We start from the raw sequence: 16,751 nt of genomic DNA, 5'->3' as shown, positions 1-16,751 counted from the left end.
TTTTTAAAAAAGACTGGGAGGAAATATATCAATATGACAGCACTTGGTGTTTTTCTTTATTTTTTGACTTCCAACCCCAAGATATCTCATTACGTGTACGCAAATATTCCCAAGTCCAAAAAATCCAGAACACTTCTGATGCCAAGCATTTTGGATACAGCTTCCTTCCATGTCTCTGGTCATGGTCTAAAGCCAGCCTTTCAAACTTATAATGTGCCCAGAATCTTACTGAAATGTAGATTCTGAAGGGGGGGGTGCTGCTTAAGTAACTCAGTGACTACAAGGTGGGGTGGGGCCAACAGAGAAAAGACCACGGATGCTTCCGGACCCTCTCCCTCAGGTCACCCTAGAAAATCACGCACTGTCTGAAATCCATGTTCAGCTGAGGGTCCAGTATTCTTACTCCAGGTCTGGTAGCCTTGGCTTTGGAGCTGCAGGAGCTCCGTCAACCTGCACCTGAGACAGGTGGCCACTTGCCTATCGGGTGAGCCCGTTGACCCAACAGAGTCACCAGCACGGCTCACTCCCCCTCTGGCCTGCCCTTACCCATCCTCCCCAACATCTGTGCACCTGTACCAGATGCACAGCCCTTCCTCATCCCCAGGGGTTGGTGCTCACTCCTAAAAAGCACTTAGCGCATTGCCTAGCACCTAGGAAGTACCCACAAGGTGGGAGGAACGTCTGTGTCCATCTACCCCATGTGGCGCTGAGCACAGTGGCTTTAGCGCCTGCCTCTGGATTGGCCCCATGGGGACACGTGGGAACAGTGAGAAGGCCCTGCACTGACCAGGCAGGTGAGCTCCTTTTGTCCAGCCCTGCCTCCGATTTGTCATGACCGAGGTCATTTTCCTTGGCTGGGAAGCCATTAACTCCCTCCCACGGCTTGTGCACCGTGTGCCCAGCAGAGAAGCGAGAACGGAGCCTGCCGAGGGTGCGTGTACGGCCGGTTCTCTGACCCACCTTGCTGCTGCTCCTCACCTGCCACCAACCTCAGCTCTGAACGTGTGGGTGTGGACAGGGTCGGGGCCTTACCTGGCTGGCCTCCGTGGGGCAGAGTCCATGGGGGTCCCAGTGCTCTCCTAAAGGCTGTGGTGAGTCCTCTTGCCTCGTGTCTCCGGTTGGGCCCGCTCTGGCCTACCCCATGCTATTCTGTTGTCATTGGCGGGCTGGGGCTTGGTGAAGCTGGACCCAGGCGTGTCCCAGCCTCTCCCTGCCTCCCCTGCTCCTTGTGGTCCTTCTGCCGTGGCCAGAGCTTCTGTGTTCATCCCTTTGAGTGCTGAGTCTCCCTGACCCTCTGGGGACCAGGGTTGCCTGACCTCAGGGCAGAGGTGTCATCATCTGTCTTGCTTCCTGGCCCTGGACTGGCCGTGACCCTCCCCTCCCTGTCTAGCTGTGCCAGGCCCCCTCCTCTCCGGGCTTGGCTTCCACCCTGTTTGTTCTGTGATTGTCCCAAGAGAAGGGTGTGGGCTGGCAGGTGCCTTGCACAGAGCCTGGGAGGCAGTGACCAGGCCTGGCTGGCCCCACCCCAGGGGCCCCTGCCCACTTCCCCCAGCCAAGCCGGGTCCCCTTCTGCTTGCCCAGCTGAGGCAGGGCCTGGAAGCGTGCCTTGGCGGGCCCTCTGTGATGCTCCTGTTGCCATGGCAACCCTAGGTAAGAAGGCCGCAGCGTTCTGTGCGTGGAACCCTCTGCTCCCGCCAGCCCTGCTCTGCCGGCCTCAGGGACGGCTTCCCGCTGGGCGGCTCTCCAGGGCGCGGACTCTGCTGCAGTCAGACTCTCCTGCTTACACCCCTGCCCTTGGCTGTCCCTTCACCCCCAACAGAGACCACTGCCTATCAGGTAAGACTCTGCCCCACAGGAGCTGACCTGCACTGCAGAGGTGATCGTGGGGAGTGGAACGGGCACAGGGTTCAAAGCCCGGAGGCCCAGATTCCAGCCTGAGTCATTGACAGCCGTGACCTTGAGCCAAGCAGATCTGGAGCTCCCGTGCCCTCCCCGAGCAGGAACACGGTTCTGAACCTCCCTGGGGAATGTCTTGTAACTCGTCGTGGGCTGTTCCCTGACATCGAATGCTCTTCCACCCTCAGCTTGGTGGACTCCTACTCGTGCGTCAAGTCCCAAATCAAATGTCCCTTTCTCTGTAAGAGTTTCCCCGACCTCTGCATCGGGCGCAGATCCTGAGCCTTGCCGGTCTGTGTTGGAGCTGCATAGGTGCTTCCCGATTGTCACTTGCCCCTGCGTTCTCGGAGCCAGGGATCAGATCAAGCCCAGTTCCGCCGTCAGAGATGGTCATTGTCTTTGCAACAGCAAGCAGAAGAGGGCGTCCCCGACTGAGCTGGGAGCTGCAGAGTTGAGTCCGGGGGCCACGCGGCTCGTTACGGTGGCTGTCCTGTGTGCCTGAGCTGTGCCTGGCTGGCTGGGGACACTTTCCTGGCGGACACCTGGTAGGAGAGAGGACGACTTGTGCCTGGATGTGCCGGTCTCAGGGCGAGGCCAGGAGCAGCTGCTCATGGGGTGTTTTGGGTCACCTGAGAGCGGGTGGAGACTGGGTTCACACTGTTAGGAAAAGGAAGGACCGACTGCCTGTTTCCCAGCTCTGTCTCAAAGCCCCACATTTGCTGGGCAGCCTCAGGCAAATGGAGCCCTCCACTGCCAGCTCCTCAGTCTACACTCACCCTGTAGATCTACCCTGACCCAGGCCAGAGCCAGCTAGTCAAGCGCGCCCTCTGGTGGTCACCACAGGGGAGGCAGGAGCCTATCTGCACAAAGGCAGGATTTTAATTTATGGTTCCTTCAACTAATACAAGGCAAGTATCTTTGTGCCGGCATGCTGCCAGGCACATCTTAACTTTAATTAAAAATATGTCCATTAATCATCTGCTAAGTGAAAACCTGTCTCCTGGGTTCTAGTACGTGCTGGAAGGGCAGAGGGAGTACAGACAGGAAAGTAATTCTTTACGTCAGAGACAGCCCAGGCTATGTGTACATCTGGGTCACTCGGGGAACTTGGGAATGGACCACCCCCTGGACCCCATCCAGATCTCCTGAATCCAAACGCATAAGGATGGGGCACAAGGATTGGCGATTTGTAAGTGCCTCCCTCCCTCCTCCCCCAACCCGAAAAAGTGCACAGACAGCCACCATGTTTGCCATCCGTCATTCTCAGCTGGCTGCCAAGGTAGGCATTGCCACCCCATTTCGCAGGTGAGAAGATCGAGGCCAGGTGAATGTGTTCCTTTCCCTGTTTCCGTGGGGGCAGTGGCGAGGCAGCTAACACTCCTCTGATGTGGGAAGAGACAGACTATCTCCTGACAACAGCTTTATTGTTTGCTATGAATAGAAAAGTAGACAAGGTCACTGTGAAATAGCACCTTTTTTTTTTCAAGAGAATTATAAGGGTAAAGTTGGTATATGCAAAAATCACCTGTAATCTTAGCATGGTTAACTCAGTATGGCAGGGGTGGGAGCAGAGAAGGGGAGAGCGAGAGAAGGAGGGATGGAGGAGGAGGGATTTGTTTTGTAGCTCAGAGTCACAGTGCAAACCAGGGCCACTCCCATCACAATCCTCTGCAGTGCTTGATAAAAATGCAACATCCCCAAGACCACAGCTCTGGCTCCAGGGAAAAGATCTGAGAAGCTGCGCACCGAACAAACATTCCGGGAAATTCTCAGTGACGCTAAAGACCGAGAACCATCGCTGCCCGGAGTTCTGCTCTTTGTGCTTTGTGGTGTGCATGAGTGTGTCAGGAGACACTCCGGGCACTGATGCATGAGCACGGGAATGTATGGCGTCAGCCGCTCAGATTCTAACCAGCTGCCCGTGGGGATCTGGGCACAGGCTCCCACATCGCACCAGCTGGCTGGGAGCCGGCAGCATACATCCCAAGGCTGCTATGTCATCTCCCAGCAGGCGGCCCCGCACCCAGCTCCCTGCCCCCTTCTCTTTCCACAGCTCTGAAGCAACCCACAAAGAGGTCCTACCAACCAATCACAGCCAGAGTAACCCATGATGTCACTAGTAGCCAATCAGAGCTCCTGACCAGTAGATGCAGAATTCTGTCCCTCTTCACGGAGGCCATGAAATTCCAAAGCAACCTCATCTTTCTCAGGCAGGGACACAGAGAGAGAGGAGCAGAAGCTCAGTGGTTCACCGCAGAGCCGGGACAGAAGCCAGGACCTCTGACCTAGCCCAGCGTTCTAGCCGCGGCCCATGAGACCGCTGAGAGCCCAGTTAGGGGCTCCCCTTCCTGGGGTTGCTCCCGGCATGAGGCTCAGGCCCTCGGGCCCCCTGCCAGCTCCCCTGGCTAGACCTCAGAGGTCAGGATCCATGCGAGGCAGCTCCGGGTTCCAGTCCTGGTCTCAGCCTACTGCTCCCCGGGAAGGAATTTGAGGGACCCTGGCCAGGCTGTGTGGGCAGCGCCTCATGAGCAGAGTATAAGGTGGACCAAGACAAGGGCTCTTTTGTGGACACGCTGGCTTAGGGAGTTAACTGACTGCTCAACACACCTGTTCATGGGCAGGGCCAGCCCCTGAGTGTGGGCAGGGGCACCACCTCCTGGGTCCCAGACCTGTTGATCTACCAGCCCAACAGCCAGACCTTTTGGGAAATGACCTGACCAGCTGGAGCCCTACCTGTGAGTAGGGGGTGACCCGGTGGACAGGGCTGGGTCTATGAGGGCTTCAGGAGTGGATGACTGTCCTTGTACTTGAGGGGGTGCTGTGTATGTGGCCCACATCCAGGGGTGTGGGCATCTGTATGTGCAAAGGCCCTGAGGTAGGGATGAGCTTGGTGTGCACCAGGAACAGAGGGAGTCAGTGCTGCAGCATCGGAATGAGGGGGTGGGGTGGAGGTGGGGGAGCATCAGTCATGGCTTCAGTAATTTTTTATTGAGTACCTCCAGTGAGAACACAATGCAAGCTTCTATTCTGAGAAGGAAGCAGGCAATCAACAGCAAATAGTGTAATCTGGAGTAATGATAAGTGCTCTGTAGGAAAATCAAGCAAAGTCAGAGGACCCACGGGGTACTGTTTCCAGGTGGGTGGCTGGGGCATCCTTTCTCAGGAGGCGACCGGATGCAGGAATGAGCCTTGCAGTTGTCTCAGGGAGAGCATGCCCAGGCAGCAGGATCAGCAGGTGCAAAGGCTCGGGGGGCCACCATTCAGTGGACAGCACATGTGCCTCCCTGCCTGCCAGGCTCTGTCCCGGGAACAGGGGTCCAGTGGCGGGCAGGGCTGACCTGGCCCCTTCCCGAGGGAGCCTGGGGAGGCACAGAATGAGGAGCTCAGAGGACCCGAGCTCAGTGCACGGGCACTGTGGTTGTCGCTGACTGTGTCAATCTGCAAAATTCGGGGCTCACACGTCTTCCATGCCAAGGATTTTTGGGTAGCCTCTGGGATCCCTTTCTTGGGTCCTGCCCCCCACCGGCAGTGAGAGCTGGGCGGATCTGAGAGACCTTCTCGTGCCTCTCCCAGTGTCCACACAGGAGAGCCGAGGCCTTGAGCAGGATGACCTGGCTAAAGGCCAACACGAGTCCACCAAAGCCTCTGATCCCTCCAGCCTTCCCCTCCCCCAGCCTCAGTCTCTGTCTGTCTGTCTACCTGCTGCAGCCTGTTGCCTGGCCATGACCGTCACCTACTCGAACCGAGTGGCGAACGCCCGCTTAGGCTCCTTCTCCCGCCTGCTGCTGTGCTGGCGCGGCAGCATCTACAAGCTGCTCTACGGCGAGTTCCTCATCTTCGTGCTCTGCTACTACATCATTCGGCTCATTTACAGGTACGGGCGGCAGAGCCAGGGGCCGCAGCCTCAGAGGGAGGGGCCTGGTGCCCTCCCAGCCAGCTGGGGTGGCTGGCAGCGGGGGTGGGGGTGGGGCGGGCAGTGTATCAGTGAACCACCAGAATGAGCTCGTGGCAGGTCATGGGGGGGGCAGCTCAACCCTGGTGGGGTGTCCCAGACCCCCTTTCCTCCGACCCAGGGAGGGATCTGGAACCCAGGCCTTACCTGGTCCGGCTGGTCAGCATTGTTTCACTGTATCCCACACTGGCTTGTAAGCCTACACTGTACATTTTTAAATAACAATATAATTTCAATAATAGGAGGGACAGATACAATACCAGAATATATAATAGTATTTTAGACTGAAAAAGCATTTTGTTGACAAGGATGGACTAAAAAGCACTGAAGCCTAACAGTCTTGAGTTCATAATAACACTAACGACAAAGCCCCTGGCTCTTCTTTGATTATTACACTTTAGGGATTGACGTCACAGCAAAATGGAACATAAAGTGGAGACAGTCCTCGTGTCCCTGTCCCGACACCCACACCACAGTGGTCCGTTTGTGACCCTCGGTGAACCTGCACTGGCACATCACTGTCACGTAAAGGCCACAGTTGGGGCTCCCTCTCAGTGAGGCCCATTCTCCAGTCTGGACAAATGTGGCTTGTATCCATGGTTACAGCAGCACCAGGGTTACTCTCACTGGGGGAGAAACCCTCTATGCCCCACCTTTTCATCCCTGTCCACCACACATTGTTTAAAAGACCAAACAAATGGGACCACCGTTGTGGTGCAGTGGTCACAACGCCTGCGACACCAGCATCCTACAGGGGTGCTGGTTCGATTCCCGGCTGTGCCACTTCTTTTTTAAAAATTTTTATTTTTTTATTTTATTTTTGACAGGCAGAGTGGACAGTGAGAGAGAGAGAGAGAGAGAGAGAAAGGTCTTCCTTTTGCCATTGGTTCACCCTCCAATGGCCGCCGCGGCCAGCGCACTGTGGCCAGCGCACCGCAGGCCCCATGGGGGGGGCAGGAGCCCAAGCACTTGGGCCATCCTCCACTGCACTCCCGGGCCATAGCAGAAAGCTGGCCTGGAAGAGGGGCAACCAGGACAGAATCCAGTGCCCCGACCGGGACTAGAACCTGGTGTGCCAGCGCCGCAAGGCGGATGATTAGCCTGTTGAGCCATGGTGCAGGCCCCGGCTGTTCCACTTCTAATCCAGCTCCCAGCTAATGGGCCTGGGAAAGCAGCAGGAGATGGTGGAAGTACTTGGGCCCCTGCACCCCTGTGGGGGAGATCCAGATAGAGTTCCTGGCTCCTGGCCCCCACCTGGCCCAGCCCCAGCCACTGTGGCCATTTGGGGAGTGAACCAGTGGATGGAAGATGGAACTCTCTCTCTCTCTCTCTCTCCTCTCTCTCTGTCTTTCCCTCTCTCTGTAACTCTGCTTTTCAAATACATAAATCTTTACAAAAGCAAAAAGACCAAACACACCTCCCACCTGCTTTTAACACTGACCTTTTAAGAGGTCAGCAGTGTGGGACCCTGGACCTTCTTCCTCCTGCTGAGCCAGGGGTCACGGTCAGGGTTCTCCCCAGGGGGCCTGCGCCAGGCTCTCTGGGTTTGGGGCCGTGGGACAGGAGGATGGCCCCGACAATCACCTTGGCTGTCTCCTCACATCCCCAGAAAGGTCCTCAAGGAGAACCAGCAGCTGTTCTTTGAGAAGCTGACTCTGTATTGCGACAGCTACATCCAACTCATCCCCATATCCTTCGTACTGGGTGAGATTCCCTCTACCAGCTGTCCTGGGACCGCTCGGTCGCCCCGGGCCTCCAGACAAGCCCTGGGGTGGGCCAGAGGAGCCGGCGGGGGTTGGGCCGCCGCAGCTCGGTGGTGGGCACAGGAGACTCAGGTTAGACGGCAGGAGCGAGTCCAGCTGTTAGCCCTGGAGACCCCGGAATTCGAGGGAAGCCCCTTGCCCGAGGGGAGGGGCCGGCGGGTTTCTGGGCCCGGCCGGACGCTGAGATAACTCTTGAGGCCCTTGTGCCTTCCAGGAGGGCTGGGGCTGGGCCCGCTCACAACCACCAAGGAGAAAGCGAGGTGCCACGGGCTCTGGCTGCAGCCCGGGCACTCGGCCTTCGCCCCCGTCCCTTCTGCCCAGGCTTCTACGTGACCCTGGTGGTGACCCGCTGGTGGAACCAGTACGAGAACCTGCCGTGGCCGGACCGTCTCATGAGCCTGGTGTCCAGCTGCGTGGAGGGCAGGGACGCGCAGGGCCGGCTCCTGCGGCGCACGCTCATCCGCTACGCCAACCTGGGCATCTTGCTCATCCTGCGCAGCGTCAGCCGCGCCGTCTACAAGCGCTTTCCCACCTCCCAACACCTGGTGGAAGCAGGTGGGCGGGGCCAGGCCCGAACGGGGCGGGGCCGGAGGCTGGAGGGGGGCTGCCAGTGGGCGGAGTCCGAGTCCCTCGGACTTGAGGATTGGGTGGGTCTGAGGGCGGGGCGGGGCCACGACCTGGGGCGGAATTGGGCTGGGCGGAGTCAGGTGCTTGCTGCAACTGGAGGCCAGGACTGGGACTCCCGGGGGATAAGGAGGGGTGGGGGCTTGAGCACTGGTGAGGCCCCAGGGTCTACCTCCTTCCAACCTTCCTCCTCCCGACTCCGGTTTCCATTGTGGAGGTCCATGACGTCAGTCTCTGGCCTCGCCCTGGTCCTGACCTTGGCGGGTCCCAGTTAAAGACGTAGGGCCCTTTCGAAGCGCACAGCCCTCCACAGCACGCAGCAGACGCTCGGCTCGGTCATGTTTGTTGCAAGAGCTCGCCGAAGGGGCGCGGAGGTCTCGGCGGGCTCCGGGAGGTCGGGCCTGGCCACCTGATGCCGGCCCCGCTTCTGCGGCTCCTTCCACCCATGTCCTCTTCATTCCACCTTGCAGGTTTTATGACCCCTGCGGAACACAAGCATCTGGAGAAACTGACCTTACCACACAACATGTTCTGGGTGCCCTGGGTGTGGTTTGCCAACCTGGCGTTTAAGATCTGGGTGGAAGGTCGAATCCGGGACCCCGTCCTGCTCCAGGGCCTGCTGAACGTGAGCCTGATACATGGATGGGACCTCAGGTGGAACAAGCCCCGGAGGGTCTCCCCAGAGTCTGCAATGGGGTTGTAGCATCTTATCCAACAGGAGCTCCCAACCCAAAGCGGCCCCTCCTCAAAGGTCCCTCCTGTCTGCTCTCCGAGTGAGACTGTAAGAACCTGACTCTTTTTTGATAGATTAGGAGGCTAAGGCACAGAGAGGTGTAGTGAGTTGCCCATGACCACACAGCCAGAGCTGGACCACGAGCACCACATCCTGGTTTTGGGGGTGGGGTGGGGGGCAAGAGCTGAGGTTGAGCCCAAGAGAGCAGGTGGTGGTCAGAACCCCATCCCTGCCTCCTGCTCCGCAGGAGATGGGCACTTTGCGTACTCAGTGTGGACACCTCTATGCCTACGACTGGATCAGTATTCCGCTGGTGTACACCCAGGTGAGGACCAGGCTGGTGAGGCTGTCTCTTGGGAAACAGGCTAGGAGGACCCAGGAAACAGCCTGTGATGGGAAGAAGGGCTCACCTGGAGGCTAAGGAAGCACTCATCCTGGGAGCTGGGTCTGGACTTCGGAGGCAGTGGCAAGTTCAGAGTGTCTGGGCTCCTGCCTGTTGCAGCCCAGAGGCGGCAGTTGGATTATCTGGGTCTTAAAGGGGTGATGACAGGGAGTCACATGCATGACTTGGCGTGTGAAAGTCACGGCAAGGCCTCAGGCCCCCAACCTGGGCAGCTTCCTGATCCCAGGGTCCCCACTCAGCCCCTTTCTGCCACCCCTTCCTCTCTTGCCTCCAGGTGGTGACCGTGGCCGTGTACAGCTTCTTCCTGGCTTGCCTGCTTGGACGGCAATTTCTGAACCCAATCAAGGGCTACCCCGGCCATGAGCTGGACTTCATTGTGCCTGTCTTCACGTTCCTGCAGTTCTTCTTTTATGTCGGCTGGCTGAAGGTGAGCTCTCCAGGACCTGGGGAGCTGTGGGCGTGGCCAGCTGGCCTGGGATGAGGATGGACAGCCAGGAAAGGAGACTCTCAAACGGGAACAGTAGGGTGTAGACCTCTGGTCTACACGTGCCTAAGAGGCTACGGAGACCCAAGGAAAAGGGGGATGTGCTCGAGGCCTGGGTCTGATTCCCAGGCTTGACCTAAGGCCCGGAAGTCAGCCGGCACGAGAAACAGGGAAAGTTCGGTTACTCTAACCTTGGTGCCGTCACATGTGTGTCCAAAACAGGGGGATAGCGTGGAATGAAAGAGGCCCAACCTCATTCCTTCAGCTCTGGCCCCAGATGGGTCCCCTGCTGAGTGACGCAAAAGCTCTGAGGTTGACCAACCCCAGCGCGTCCTGTAGAGGGCAGATTGGCACCACCACTCCTCACTCAAGAGGCCTGTTTGCAGAGCACAGCCCTCTTCCCCCACCCCCTCTTCCTTTCTTCCTTTACATTTTGGTAGTGGTGATGTGGGATGCATGCACACACACGCACACACACATGCACACGCACACGCACACGCACACGCACTGCCGTTCCTCCTATACCTGCCCCCAGATCTCCGGATCTCAGCACGTCTATGCTAGATGTTCTCTAAGATGCACCAGTGGCTTGCAAAATGTCCTCTAGGCCCTTAAGGCAGCTCATCACCTCTGTGGGGGATGTTTCATTATTATTTTCAAAGATGTGTTTTATTTATTTGAAAGGCAGAGTAACAGAGAGAGAGGGAGAGACAGAAACAGATCCTCCCTCCTCTGAGTCACTCCCGAAATGGCCACAACAGCTGGGGCTGGGCCAGGCCAAAACCAGGAGCCAGGAGCTCCATCTGGGTCTCCCACGTGGGTAATGGGCCAACTTCTGTTGCTGTCTCAGGTGCATCAGCAGGGAACTGGACCAGAAATGGGGCAGCTGGGACTCTAACTGGCGCTCTGATATGGGATGCCTGTGTTTCAGGTGGTGGCTTAACCTGCTGCCCCAGGATGCCGGCCCCTCAGGGTGCTTTAGAGATTAGCATCCAGGCTTCTGTTCCCCTGGACCACCCCTTAATTCAGCCCAGCCCCAGAGCATATATCCGTGTGACATCAGAAAACAGTGAAGAGGGGCTGGCGCTGTGGCACAGCAGGTAAAGTCGCCAACTACAGTGCTAGCATCCCACATGGACACTGATTCAAGACCCAGCTGCTCCACTTCCAATCTAGCTCCCTGCTAATGTGCCTGAGAAAGCAGCGGAAGCAGCAGCAGCAGACGGCCCAAGTCCTTGGGCCCCTGCACCCATGTGCAACACCCAGATGAAGCTCCTGGCTTTGGTCTGGCCCAGCCCTGGCCGTTGTGGCCGTTTGGAGATAAACCAGCAGATGGAAGATCTCTCTCTCTCTCTCTCTCTCTCTCTCTCTCTCTCTCTTTGCCTCTCCCTCTCTGTAACTCTGACTTTCAAATAAATAAATCAACCTTTCAAAAGAGCAAATCAAATTATGCAATCCAGACAAGTGAGGTGAGACAAAGGTGGTGACTCATCTGAGAGACAGTGAGCATCAAGGGAAGAACTGGCTCAGCGCCTTGCAACGCAGGGGCATGGGTGTGGTTCCCTCCTGCCCTGTGGCTTTAAAGACAGTGCTCAGGCAGGAAGAGCATCATGGGAGTATGGAAATGGCAGGGTCCGAGGGAGCGGCAGGACGTGGAGGAAGTCTGCCTGAGGGTTTGCAGAGCCTCACGTATCCCCCAGGTGGCAGAGCAGCTCATCAACCCTTTTGGTGAGGATGATGATGACTTTGAGGTCAACTGGATAATTGACAGGAACTTGCAGGTATGAGGTGGGGGAAGGGAAGCTACACCTTGGGCCCTGCCCAAACTGGACCCAAGGTTGGGGACCCCACGTTTCCACAGCCAACCTTTCACTCACAGTCCCAGGCTGCAGGTGGGCAACAGCCTCTCTGCACTTTACAAGCACCGAGACTGTGGTCCGGAGGGAGGGGAAGGAGTTTTCTGAGTCATCAGGCAAGTTCACGGTCCTGCCTGGGGTGACCTCTCCTGGGGACTTCCCTTTCTGTCTCTGCTGACCAGGTGTCCCTGCTGTCTGTGGACAACATGCACCAGGACCTGCCTCCACTGGAGCAGGACATATACTGGGATGACCCGGAACCACAGCCCCCCTACACGGTGGCCGCCTCCCAGACCCGGCGAGCCTCCTATATGGGCTCTGCTTTCGACATCAGGTAGGCAATGCCAGGGAGCTGGGTGAGACCCCCACCAAGTGCAGGAACTTAGAACAATACTAGTTAGCATTTACTGAGTGCCTTGTAAGGGCTGGGCACCTGCTGCGCTCTTTACAGACAGCACCTATTTCCTCCTCCAAATAACCCCGGCTCGTTACCCCCGGTTTTCTGGTGGTCACGTACAGGTTCAGAGAGGGTAAGTTGTCCAGCCCATTACTGACAAAGAGCACACTTAAGCCAGGCCAATCCTTTTTTTTAAAAGATTTATTTATGGAGCCGTCGCTATGGCGTAGCAGGTAAAGCCACAGCCTGTAGTGCCGGCATCCAATATGGGCTCCAGTTCAGGTCCCAGATGCTCCTCTTCCAATCCCACTTTCTGCTATGATCTGGGAAAGCAATGGAGGATGGTCCAAGCCCTTGGGCCCCTGCACCCACGTTGGGGACCCAGAAGAAGCTCCTGGCTCCTTGCTTCAGATCGGTGCATCTCCGGCCATTGTGGCCATTTGAGGAGTGAACCAACAGTTGGAAGACCTCTCTCTCTGCCTCTGCCTCTCTGTAACTCTTTCAAATAAATAAATAAATAAATCTTTTAAAAAAAAACCATATATTTGAAAGGCAGAGTTAGAGAGAGAGGGAGGTCTTCCATCTGCTGGTTCACTCCCCAGATGGCCACTAGGCCGATCCAAAGCCAGGAGCTAGATGCTTCGTCAGGGTTTACCATGTGGGTTCAGGGGCCCAAGCACTTGGGCCATCCGCTGCTGCTTTCCCAGGCGCACTAGCAGGGAGCTGGATTGGAAGCAGAGCAGTCAGGAGTCAAACCCAGTCCGTTTGGGATGCGGTGCTGCAGGCAGCGGCTTTACTCACTTCGCCACAGAGCAGGCCCCTGATTCTGCCTCCACATTTTTAACCCTTACCTGCGCTGCTTAAGGACCCTGTAAACTGGAAGGGCTTTTCTCCCTTGTCCAGAGAGGAAAGAGACTTATTCCAGGGCAGCCAGTGGGTGATGCAATCGATATGAAGGCCTGGTTCCTGTCTCTGATCAGAACAAAGTTTTCTGAACCAAGCTGTTTGGCTGGGAAGCGGAAGTGGGACGGCCTGGGGACGGGGGGAGGGGCAGCAAGCCAGTGGGGGCTGAGCAATCACAGGTGCTTCCCAATGTGAACTTCGCCCTACAGGCTCCCACAGCAGCCAGACTGTCAGTCACCTATTTGCATTCCCCGGCTCAGTCTGCATTCCTCCTGGGCTGCCGTTGGGCAGGAAGGCCTTCCCAGGTGGTCCAGTGTCCCTGTGTCCCTTGACAGAGTTGAGAGGGCATTGGAGAGTGCTTGGCACCTGTCGGGACTTTACTCAGATTTTCTTCCACAGTTTTCTCCTTGCTCTTTGAAGAAACAAGTGGCCTATGCAACTGTAATTGGGACTAAACTGGAGTCCATAGTCAGTGTGAGGGAGGCTGGGAAAGTGATTCCATGAAGGCTGGGGGCTCGCTGAGGTCAGAAACATTTCTAGAGGATGTCTCTGAGCCTTACGTGATCTGTGTCCCAGCAGCTGAAGGTGGGAGCTGGGAGGCGTGGATCATAGATGCAAAACCCATAGGCCTTGTTTGCAAGCGATATACAAGGTAGTGAGGGAGCTCAAGCCCAAGGCCCCAGCTCTGGGGACAAAATACTAGGCACCTAGGGACAGAACATGAAACAGATGTTACCTCCGGCTGCCTTGGCCGTGCCTGGAGCTGAGAGCTGGGACACAGGGGTAACGGGGTCACGGACAAGGGTGGGGTAAGTGAGCTTGCTTCCTTTTCTTAAAGATTTATTTACTTGAGAGGCAGAGTTACAGAGAGGGTAGAGCCAGAGAGAGAGAGAGAGAAAGAGAGAGATGGCTTCCATCTGCTGGTTCACTCCCCAAATGGCCACAGCGGCCGGAGCTGTGCCGATCTGAAGCCAGGAGCCAGGAGCTTCTTCCGTGTCTCCCACGCGGGCGCAGGGGCCCAAGGACTTGGACCATCTTCCACTGCTTTCCCAGGACATAGCAGAGAGCAGGATCGGAAGCGGAGCAGCTGGGACTCAAACTGGTGCCCATATGGGATGCTGGCGCTGCAGGCCGCGACTAACCCGCTGTGCCACCATGCCGGCCCCTCAACTCTTTTACTCCCTAAATTGCTGCATCAGGCCGGGGTGGGGCTGGGCCAGCCCAGAGCCAGGAGCTTCATCTGGGTCTCCCATGTGAGTGCAGGGGCCTGAGCACTTGGGCCATCCTCTGCTGCTTTCCCAGGTGCATTAGCTGGGAGCTGGATTGGAGGTGGAGCAGCCAGGACTCGAACCAGCATCCATAAGGGATGGGATGCACGGCAGTGGTTTAACCTGCTGTGCCACAGTGCCACCCCGCCCCAGTCAGCTTTCTTTTGCAAAGCTGTTGTGCTCCCAGGAAGCCAAACTTCTCTCTGGGAAGATGTTGCTCCCCGGGTGGAATGGCAAATCCCCGTCCTTGCCCGGAGTGGCTCCTGGGCCTTATCTGAACCACTTATAACGGGGACCAGCTGTGCTTGCCTGGAGGAAGAGGAGGCCCCGTCATGCCAGGCTGAGGGTTTTGGCTGTGGGCTGCAGCCACGGGCCAGTTAGGGTACAGCGAGGTGAGCTGGGCCTCGAGGCACTCGTTGGGAGGTGACCAAGAGAGGAGCACAAGCTTGTGCAACGTGAGGAAGACTGTGTGGCCTTGACCTTGGGCCAAGGGGCGGCAGTGCAGGGTGTAAGAGTGAAGGAAGGTCAGGCTTCAATCCTGTGTCCCCACACTCAGCGCTGAGAGACCCCCTTTAGTCTGCAGGAGGAAGAGATGAAGTTTCAGCCAAATCCGGAGGAAAACATGCACAGTGGCATCATTGGCCGCTTCCTAGGGCAGCAGTCCCACGACCACCTTCCGCCCAGGACGGCCCCCGACACCACCAAACCACCGTGGCCCAGGAAGGAGTCCTGTGTCTATGAGGGCCAGTCCAAGAACACCAAACAGAACTCCAGGGACCGGGAAGACAGCAAGTCCTGGAAGCCTCTGTTGGTGCAGGCCTTCAAGATGGCTCCACTGTTCGCAACAGACCCCAGCGCTCCTCAGACACCCCCCAGCAGCACGCCCACAGTCTTCCCCCCAGAACAGTCGGATCCCTCATGGCCTTATGGGGTCCCAGGCATGGATGCTGAACACCAAAGCCTAAAGCCCATGAGTTCTGGGACCAAGAGCAGTTTGGAATTGGCCTCGGTGAGCAAGGCGAGTACGGCGACCTCGACAGAGTACCCAGCAGGTCATGTGAGGAGGAAAACCGTGGAGTTTAACCTGATTGACATACAAGAAGTCCCTGAAGGCCATCCAAGAGAACCCCATGTGGAACGTTCAAGGGGCAACATACACTCTATACTCAAAGATCATGGGAATCCTTATTCCAGCTTGGAAAGCAGGTATGTCCTCCACCTAAAGCAGCCACTGCCTCCCCCTGGGCATGGCCCTCCTCCCCATGCCCTCACTGCTTTCTCCTGTTCCAGCATGCTGGGCCTATACCAGCACCGGCTTAGGGTATATACCTACCTGCCTACCTCAGCGGGAGGGAACCCTGGCCAAGTGTTGGGGAGCTGACATCACCAGGAAGAATTCCCTGGGAGTGAGGTGAAGGAAGATTGCGCCGACACTGATGCTGGAAGGGCTGGCCGACAGGCCTAGACGGGCAGGTGTGGCTGACACAAAACTCCAGGGCACAACTGGGGGTGCTCTGGGTTGTAGCCCAGGATTTGACTTGCTGCATGTGGTTAGATGGCAACGGCTGCAAAGCACTGAGGGTGGCCAGCCCTGGCGACCGGCAGATGGTAGGGGTGGAAGGCATCCAATGCCCCTGAGCTATCTTCCTGTTTTGTGGGCTTCCCCAAAACTTCTCAGCAGGTTTCAGATCCCCTCGGGACTTTCATCCAATCCACATTTGTGTGGGGAGGAAGTGTAACTTCCTGTTTCTTGATTGACAAGCAGGTGTTTGGTGGTCAGAACACATAGACGCTATCATGATTGGAAAAACTTAAAAAGGGCACCAATTTTAGGCTTGCTCCTAGGGCTAGACAGGAAATTCTCTAAATGACCTGGGGTGTCAGTCAGGGAATAATGTTAAGAATTCTAAGATGTTTCAACCTTAGCTTAGCCCTCCCACCACAAAACTAGTACTGAAATCAAGGGGGAGCCCACAGGCATGCTGTTAACTGTCTCAAATTACCCACAGGGAGGAAGCACGTTCCTGACCTGTTTCCTAGGGGAGACTCCTCTCTGGCCTGGTCCTCACCCGCGTGTCCGCTAGGAGGACACTGATCCAGTTACAGCCACACAGCAGTCCGTGCTGAAGACCACATTCCTATGATGGCCTGGATTACCAACGGTTAGCTGAACGGTTAACAAAGGAAGCAGTCCAGGACTACTTCAGTCTTTCTGCCCTGCATACTGTGGAAGTGAGAATGAATCTTTGGAAACACACAATTCAGAACAGAATCCGAATCCCAAGTCCTTACTCTTACCTGAATTGGTCATACCTGTACCTTAGTATCTTTCCCAAACTAAAGAGTTTAATATAATAAAAACAAATATTCTCCTAGGCGTCTCACTTTGATTGGTGTTGACTGTTCCTGGACTGTGACATTTAATGGATGTGGAAGACAGCCTGAAGAGACTGAGGGCCCATCCCACGATCT

General features: G+C 56.7%; 1 protein-coding gene across 4 annotated transcripts; it reads left to right on the top strand.

The window, feature by feature from the left end:
- The first annotated feature begins 4,081 nt into the window (after positions 1–4,081).
- BEST1 (bestrophin 1) lies at positions 4,082–16,681 on the top strand. 4 transcript variants are annotated; one of them, XM_062196014.1, is made up of 11 exons: positions 4,082–4,631; positions 5,605–5,770; positions 7,458–7,552; positions 7,933–8,166; positions 8,706–8,860; positions 9,216–9,293; positions 9,646–9,798; positions 11,556–11,636; positions 11,894–12,045; positions 14,856–15,485; positions 16,289–16,681. In XM_062196014.1, exons 2-11 carry the CDS (start codon positions 5,619–5,621, stop codon positions 16,305–16,307), a joined length of 1,749 nt encoding a protein of 582 aa, XP_062051998.1. In that variant the 5' UTR covers positions 4,082–4,631; positions 5,605–5,618; the 3' UTR covers positions 16,308–16,681. The 4 variants fall into 4 exon arrangements, with proteins under 4 accessions (XP_062051998.1, XP_062051999.1, XP_062052000.1 ...); XM_062196015.1 differs by lacking the exon at positions 9,216–9,293; XM_062196016.1 differs by lacking the exon at positions 11,556–11,636.
- Positions 16,682–16,751: the final 70 nt, after the last annotated feature.

This window comes from Lepus europaeus, chromosome 7 (assembly GCF_033115175.1).
Source record: "Lepus europaeus isolate LE1 chromosome 7, mLepTim1.pri, whole genome shotgun sequence".
Taxonomy (NCBI): Eukaryota; Metazoa; Chordata; class Mammalia; order Lagomorpha; family Leporidae; genus Lepus; species Lepus europaeus.
The sequence above is the reverse complement of the archived record's forward strand: the minus strand, read 5'-3'. Positions and strand labels throughout refer to the sequence as shown.

Excerpts from the sequence above, each read along its gene's own strand:
- BEST1 (XM_062196014.1), top strand. The coding sequence starts at position 5,619 with ATGACCGTCACCTACTCGAACCGAGTGGCGAACGCCCGCTTAGGCTCC. Across the intron at positions 11,637-11,893 it reads TAATTGACAGGAACTTGCAG|GTGTCCCTGCTGTCTGTGGA; the intron begins GTATGAGGTGGG and ends TCTGCTGACCAG. Across the intron at positions 12,046-14,855 it reads GGCTCTGCTTTCGACATCAG|TCTGCAGGAGGAAGAGATGA; the intron begins GTAGGCAATGCC and ends GACCCCCTTTAG.